The sequence below is a fragment of the Loxodonta africana genome, chromosome 4 (genome assembly GCF_030014295.1).
Source record: "Loxodonta africana isolate mLoxAfr1 chromosome 4, mLoxAfr1.hap2, whole genome shotgun sequence".
NCBI lineage: Eukaryota > Metazoa > Chordata > Mammalia > Proboscidea > Elephantidae > Loxodonta > Loxodonta africana.
Window position 1 is genome coordinate 134,734,663 of NC_087345.1, and position 8,112 is coordinate 134,742,774.

An 8,112-nucleotide genomic window follows, 5' to 3' on the forward strand; every position below is an offset into this window, starting at 1 on the left:
TAGTATGTTCAAAACAAAATAAAGCATGTGTAGAAAACAAAATAAATGCCCATCTCTAGGGAAAGGGCTAAACAAATTAGAATCCATGTCTAAATACTAGGCATCCATTAAAGTTGCTGTATATGAACTGACCTGGAAGGATAGCTATGATATATTGCTAAGGGAAAGAAGCAAATTATAGAACAAAATCACACATACGTTTAAAAAGTGATTGCCTTATATAGTATGGCAAGAGCTGGGATAAGATACACTCTAAATTGTTACTAGAGGTTTCCTCTGGAGAGGAGAGTGGGATTGGGTTGAAAGTAGGAAGAAGTTCTTAATTCAGTTAATACACTTACCCGGTTTTCATTTGATAGTTAACTAGAATTGTGTTAGTTTTGTAATTAAAAATTAAATTAACATGCGTAGGAAAAAGATTAGAAGAAAGAAGTTGGTTATGCTTCAGTTATTATTTTGGGGAGGTAATTATTTTTTTCCTCCTACTTATTTTATTAAAGAACAAAGTGACAACAACAAAAGGTTACCTTTATTTTAAAGTTCAGCTGACCTGCTACTTCTTCCATGAAACTTTGTTCTTATTCTGCAACTGGATGAGCTGTCTTCTTTCTCTGAACTCTCAGAGCACTTTGTATACCTTTTGTAGCATTTATCTCAGTCTGCTTTATTAGTATTTCTGCACATGCCTTATTGCCCTTCTAGATTTAAGCAACTTGCAGATATCACGACAGAGACAAAAGCAGGCTTTTGAGTCAGGAGATCTGGATGTTGGCTCTTGTTCTGGTTATCTTTTGCAGCATGACATATTGCCCCAAACTTAGTAGCTTAAAACAATAATCATTTTATTATGTCTCATGATTTATCGCTCAGGAATTTGAGCAGAGCTGGGCTGGGTGATTTTTCTGCTCTACGTGGCGTTGACTGGAATCTCTTGGTGATATTTAGCTTGTATCTGGGCTGGTCAGGAAGGTCTAAGGAGCCTTCACTCCAGGACTGACAACTGGCAGGCAGCTGGAAGGCTGGTGGGCTCAGCTAAGCTCCTTTCCCTCTCTGAGTGGTCTCCGGAGCTCTCCGTGGGCTTCTTCTACAGAGCAGTTCAGGGCTGCAAGAGACCAAAGCAGTAGCTATGTCCATCCTCTTCAAGGCTAGGCCTGGAACTGGCACAGTGTCACTTCCACTGTACTATACTGTTCAAGCTCACCCACACTCAACGGGAGGGACAGATGGCACGACTTGAGAGGAGAATTTGTGTCAAAAAGTTTGCGCCCTTCTTTAATCCACACGACTTTGCTATTATGAAGTATAACTTCATGCGTCAATAAGTGTTAATTACTGTCTCGGTCCCAGCTGCAGGCCTTACCCAAGGCAGCGCCACTACCAGTTGCTGTTAAGTTGGTTTTAACTCATGGTGACCCTACATGTGTTAGAATAGAACTGAGCTCCACAAGGTTTTCGATGGCTGAAATTATGGAAGTAGGTCACCAGGCCATTTTTCTTACACACCTCTGGGTGGACTTGCACCTCTGAGTGGACTCAAACCTTCAGCCTTTTGGTTAGCAGCTGTCCTAGTTATCTAGTGCTGCTATAACAGAAATAACACAAGTGGGTGGCTTTAACAAACAAATTTATTTTCTCTCAGTTTAGAAGGCTAAAAATCTGAATTCAGGGTGCCGGCTCTAGAGGAAGGCTTTCTCTTTGTTGGCTTTGGAGGAAGGTCCTGTCTCTTCAGCTTCTGCTCCTGGGCAATATTCATGTGGCTTGGCATCTCTCTTCACTTGCTTGTTAATCTCTTTTATATCTCATCATAACAAAGACAGCCGCCAAGCGCGTTAACAGTTTGTACCATCCAGGGACTCCTTCCCTAAGGCAGATAGATACTCATTAAATATTTAATATTTTGAAGGAAAACTCATTAAAACACAGATATTTCCTAAGAGAAACACTCCAGGAAAGTGATACTGGATGTACATAGAGCATGGTTGAGTTGTAAATTACAGTCTTTGGATTAGGTTGACATGAGTTAAATCTAGCCTTTGCTACCCAGTTGCTCTCTGTACGACCTCTGTTGGCCCAGTTCACCTTTCTCGGCCTTAAATTTCTCATAACACAGTCATGGTATTACCTGCCCAGCTGTGTTGCTGTGAGCATTAGAGCTAATATGTGTAAAGCTCTTGGCATAGTAACTGGCACATAGCTTCTCTTAAGATGATATAACAAAGCCATATGGAAAGTTTGGATTCCTTGCTTGTTTCTCTTCACTGGTCACATCCATTAGCACATATAATTGAGAGAGGGTTCACGGCCCATCTCTTCGTGAAAACAATGGGGGAAAGGGAAGACTCCTACTTCTTGTTTCTTCAGATCTTCTCCTCTCTCCGGAGTGTCCCCTTCCAGAGACTCTGTGCCCCTTACAGCTTGGGTTGGGAAGTCATTTTTCTCTGAGCGTTGAGTGTGGCCTCCTTGTCAGACCTGTGGCTTTGCCTTTCATAGATGTATGAGATCAAAGCAGATGGCAGCATTGCAAAGAAGTTCAATGAGATTCTGCAGAAGCTGAGCTCACCCCTGCAGCCCAGAGTCCCAGAGCACAGCAACAACAGGATGAAAAACCTCTCCTATCCATTCTCCAGGGAGAAAATGTACCTGTGAGTACTGAAGCTGCTGGGGTTGGGATGGGGGAGAGGATATGGAGAAACAATGCAAGAACCATCTGGCACCTCAGCCCTGGGTCTCACAAGTGGGTGTCCGGATGCCTGGGAGAGGGAAGACGAAACATGTTCTTATGACGAAATGTTCCCTGTGTCTGCTTTGTGATTTCCCTTCCCCTTTGGACATTTATTCAGTAGCTTATGGGAAAACCGGTAATTTAACCATTTTGCATGGTGGATGGAGAATCAGGGAGCAGCCAGCCATAAAATTTAGTACTCTGTAAGAAAATCCCCTGTAGGGATAACATTCAGCCCAGTTTCCAGTCTAATAGGGCTCCAACATGGTGCGATAAAAGTGGATGAAGTTTTTGTGTTTCTGTATTCTCAGCTGCTGACCCTGCCATCCCTTTGTTCCAATGGGAGAGGGAATACAAGCTCTTTACAAGGAATGGCCATTTGGGAAACATTTCAACAAGGGAGCCATGGCAGGGAGTTTAGGAGATGCGAGACTGAGCATTATGTAATTCTGCTTTAGGACCTAATGAGAAAATAAGTAACTAACAGGAGTGATAAGAGAATTGAGAGAGACAGGGAAAGTATGGGACATGGAAAGGCAGAGAAGATATAAGGATATGTTCCTTTGGTAGATGGCATTCATGGGGTAGCATTTCTGCTGTTTATTTGAGAATATCTGCTATCTATCTTTACCAGGTTAGATAGTAACTCTGTATACACATGTATATATATGCTGCTCCTTTAGCCTGTAGTCCCTCATTGAATCTTTACACCCTCAGACCTTGTGAGGTGGCCAGCCAGATGTAACTATCTCTCTGTTACTGAGAGGAAACCAGGGTCCTGGGTCTGACATGTTAACCTCTGGGTTGCTGTCCTTTCTGCCACCCTGTGCTTCTTCCCTTCCCTGCCTTCGTTCATGCCAGTGCTGGTATCTGAGCTGCCGCCACGTAGCTTCTGCTGTCCTTCAGGTCCAGCTCGCAAGCACCTTCTTTCGGAAGAATCTTTCATTCTTTCCAACCAAAAGTATGCTCTCCATCCTCTGCCTGGTCATAATAATGACCTTCACATTACCATATTCTACTTTGCATTAGTTAACTTGCAGACACGCATACCCTTGTGACTGGTGGCTCCTGGGGAGCTGGGAGCACGTTTTATTCATCTGTGTACCCTCCAGCACAGTGACCTAGGCACAGTAAACATTCTGCAAGAGTGTTTTTTTTTTTTTAAGTGAAAGATCAATGTATGAGGTTTAGAGTGTACGTGGGTCTTGCATAATTAGGAGTATGGTATCTAATTGGTGTGACAACATTAAATAAAATTTGAAAAAAAATTCATATTCCCAACACCCTGACTTTTTGTTTTTCCTGTCTTTGTCTATGCATAGACATATTTTTTTGTGCATACTTTCATTTTTAAAACTTAACATACTAGTAAGATATTTTTCTGTATGTCTATGAAGTTTTCATAATTATAATTAACAAGAGTTGCATGTTAACCTATCACAGATTTTGGAAATGCAGTGTATCTCTATAAACTTTATTACAAATGACTTCGTAATGAACATTTGTATTTATATAACTTTTCCTTTTGTTATTTATTCTCAATGATAAATTTATGTGGCAAATTGTCACAATTATTGGATCAAAGAGTATAATCATTGTGAATGTGTGTATATCTTATACATCTTGCTATGTTGCTTTCAGAAAGGTTGTACGGTACCAATTTATACAATCACCAGTGGTGTTTGTGTGGGATTCACCAGAACTTTACCAGCATTGGGTATTACCATTTTTCTGCTGTGGTTTTTAAATAGAAGTCTAGATCCAGTAGGTAGAAGTTTTCCCCAGGAACTAGGGGTAGGAATAATCATATTTGCCATGTTGAGGCTTCACCTTCTTTCATTCTTAGTTTGGTGGTTAGTACAAGATTTTGCTGAGGCATTCTCCCTAAAGTATAATGAATAAGTTCTCATGAAACTAAAAATTGGATGAAACTCAGAGGACATTAGCCATTCCATTTTTTCTTTTTTAAATCTCCTCATCCCAAATTTTCCCAAAAAGTTTAAAAGTCTTTGTGCTTCCATAGACAACTGAATATCTAATTGCCTTCTGAGATTGTTCCATCCTGAAATAGGATTCTTCAAAAGAGCTCTAGACCTTCTTCACCACTATAGTGAACTCTAAGGCACAGATTTTTGGTGTCACGGAAGCACTCTTTCATGGTCTTTTGGGCTCCAGATAGAAGGATTCTTGGTTTGATATGGGCATGGGGTGATAGGTGTCTCGGGACAGGGGTAATGAAAGGAGTTTACCATCTGCTTTCTTGGTGTCTCCAGGTACAACATCCAGGATAAGGACACTTTCTTTGATAATGCCACCCGTAGCCGCATTGTAAGTAAACAGGTGTGGGGGGCTGGCGCGGGGGGGGGGGAAGCTGAGCACCCAGTTTGGCAAGGCATTCTCCTGGCCCTCCTTGCTACCTCCCATCACTATTTGTTTACAGTTGCCTAGCAACTGAGAGATGTATCCAAGAGCTGCCCGACCCCGGTAGCAAAAGAAACAGCAAACAATCAGCCTTCGCTCAGGGCTGGAGGAGAGTGTCTTCTCTTTATGGGTTCCCCATTAAAGCCCTTCTTAGAATCACAAAAACAGGGAATGTCAGAGCTGGTGGGGACTTTAAACCCAACAGGTAACCTCCATTGGTTTACAGCTGAGGAAAATGAGGCTCTGAGAAGCAATGAATTGACAGCATTTATATAGATTGTTAGTGTTCCAATGAGCACTAGAACCAGTCCTGTTGATTGCTGGGTCCCTGGGATTCTTTATGCATTTTTTCTTTCACCCCCAAAGGAGCCATGTGCATTTATATCACAGGGAGTACTAGAGCTTACCAATTTATCCAGGAATAAAAAAGATCAGCCCATTCAATAGAAAGTCAAAATTCATGACCATAGCCTTTCTTCTCCAAAATCTTAACTAATGACTTCAAGTTTTTTAATTCTGTGGGATGATTGATTCTAATGAAAATCTGTATCTGGCCTGTGCCTCTCTGGCCCCAACCTGAGCAGGAGGGTGTATCTCTTCATGGATCAGTTTATTTTCTACCATCCTAGACGTCATTCCACCTATGGGCAGAGGAGAGAAAGAGGGGCCCAAGGAATGTTAGAAACTTCTCATGCCCTCAGTGGGAAACACAGGAGTGTGTTTCCATTGATTTCTAGGAAAGAAATTACATTCCACCAGGAGGAGGAATAAGGGTTTGATAACTAGAAGGACTTCTAAGCCAAGAAGGTGATAAGAGAGGATAAGAAGGATAATTAACAAGGGACAGATGACTAAGGGAAGCTACAGAACATTTTCCAGGCACACTGAAAACACGGCCTTAACTCTTTGCTTGTAGGTTGCACAAAAAGACATCCCAGGTCCCTTAGCCTAGCATTTTAGGAAGGTTTAAAATAGCATATGATTTCTTTTCCCTTCCTATGAAAAAAAGAGCATAAACTTCCCATTTGCTTGGTTGATGCTATTACAAGCCATTTAAATCTCACCGTGGCTTGGGTCCCATGTCTGTGGGAGAGTTATAGAGTGTTGTGGAGATTAACCGATAATTGCCAAGTGCCCGTAAAATAATACAATGCCATATAAATGCTGTTCCTAATTATTATTGCTGTTGAATTAATGCACCGTATTATAAGCAGAACTAAACACTCTCGGGCCCCATTCTGCTGGAAGTTATTTATTCAGCGTTCCCTTCAGGTCTGTGGCTACAATATGGGAGTGTGAATGATGATGGAGTAACATCTCTTGTTCAGCTCTCCTCCTGGAAGCTTCTTCCTTCCTTTCATGCCCTTTTCCCAGCCTACCCCACACTGTGAGTTTTGTCCTGGGGTTTACTCTGCCCTGAGGTTTTAAAAGTCTGAGGACCTTGCCTATCTCTGTAAACACCCTCCCTGTGCCCTGTGCTTTGTGGGTGTCTGAGCAGTCCAGCTGCTTGTCCAGAGCAGACTTCCTTGCCACCTGGCACAGGATGTAAGCCTCCTTGGGACCCACCAGGAGGTTACCAGTTGACCAGCAGGTTTATACTAACCCACCTATGTCCCTATCACCTCTGCAAGGAGTGCTCTCGGCATCGCTCCTTCCCGTGTGAGAGCCGGAGTCCCCTGAAAACCCACAGGGGTGGAGACGAGGAGTGGGGCTTGGAGGCCTCTTCAGGCACATGCATGTAGGTGTGCGGTAGTCACTGAGCCCACCTTGTGCCAGTAGCTTGCTGCAAGCTGTGGAGTCTCAGAGGAAGTGTAGGACATGCTGTGATTGGGGAGGCAAGATTGGAACTCAGAAAAGAACAGAAAAATAATAAAACCAATAACCAACATGTGGACAGTCCATTTCCAATTACAAAAACTGGCTTATGCATTGTATTACTGGTTCTGCAAAGCAGCTCTGTGCCAGTGCTGTTACAGACAAGGAAACAGACCCACAGAGAGCTTGTACAGGGCCCCTCTTCTAGGAACCAGGGCTAGCACCGGATTTGTCTGACTCCACATCTTATGCTTTCCCTGCTGCCTCATGCCTCTCCCATCAGAAGGAACCCAGGCTAGTGCGGACAGCATTTCTCCTTGTAGCCCTCTCCCAAGCACCTTGTTGAGGAGGGCTCCCCTTCCTTGAGGTTTCCCATGTGGGAGCCAGGCACTGTTCCCTGCACCAACGAGGTGCTTCCATCCTAGCCCTCAAGAGGGCTGCGTGGGTCTGTGACTGGCTGGTGTATGTTTTCCTTCCTGTAACTGCGGTCATTTTATAGTCTTTTATTTATTTATTTTCCAGGGTGTGGTGAAGGAGGGGAATGTGTGAGAGGGGGTTAAACTTTGTTTCCTCACAGTACTCAGGTTTGAATGGATTTGACGTGCAGTACATGAGCTCGGCACATGCTTGGCTTCCCCCTCACTCAAAATGCATTCAGGCGCCTTGTCCATCCACCGCCCGCTGCCCCACAGGCTGCGGTGACGCACGGTGGTCAAGGCGTTCACAGCTCTGCTGTCGTCCCGTTTTAGGTGCACGAGATTCTGAAGCGCACAACCTGTTCCCGAGCCAACAACACGATGGGTAAGGACCCCTTCCCCCATCGGTGGGCAGAGTGCTGACAGAGTGCCAAGGGAGCCAGGGCTGTCCTTTCAACAGCTCACTTGGTGGGCAGCAAGGAGCAAAGTGAACACCCCACGTGGTGGCGGCTGCTTTAGCTTAGGCTGAGAAAGTCTGCCTTGTCTTCCAAGAGCAGAGAACACCCCATTCCTGGATGTGTGTGGTAGGGGCTGCTTCCCAGGCTGCTGCAACTTCTCGACACCTTCATCCCAGGCCTCTTGCCTTTTCTCTCACTTCCTGCTGCTACCTACATACCTTTCACCCAACCCTGATATTCAGCAGCACCTCTCGTCAGAATCTCCAAAAATTTTTAATCA

The 8,112-nt window shown here is 44.0% G+C and overlaps 1 protein-coding gene across 1 annotated transcript in view; it reads left to right on the forward strand.

Annotated features, from left to right (window-relative positions):
* The window catches only part of LOC100671277 (anoctamin-2), a 128,131-nt gene extending 120,334 nt beyond the window's left edge, over positions 1-7,797 (forward strand). Inside the window, exons 5-7 of the mRNA XM_023548717.2 lie at positions 2,491-2,642; positions 4,996-5,050; positions 7,708-7,797. Coding sequence (XP_023404485.2) covers positions 2,491-2,642; positions 4,996-5,050; positions 7,708-7,797 — 297 coding nt within the window. The remainder of the gene's footprint in view (positions 1-2,490; positions 2,643-4,995; positions 5,051-7,707) is intronic.
* Positions 7,798-8,112: the final 315 nt, after the last annotated feature.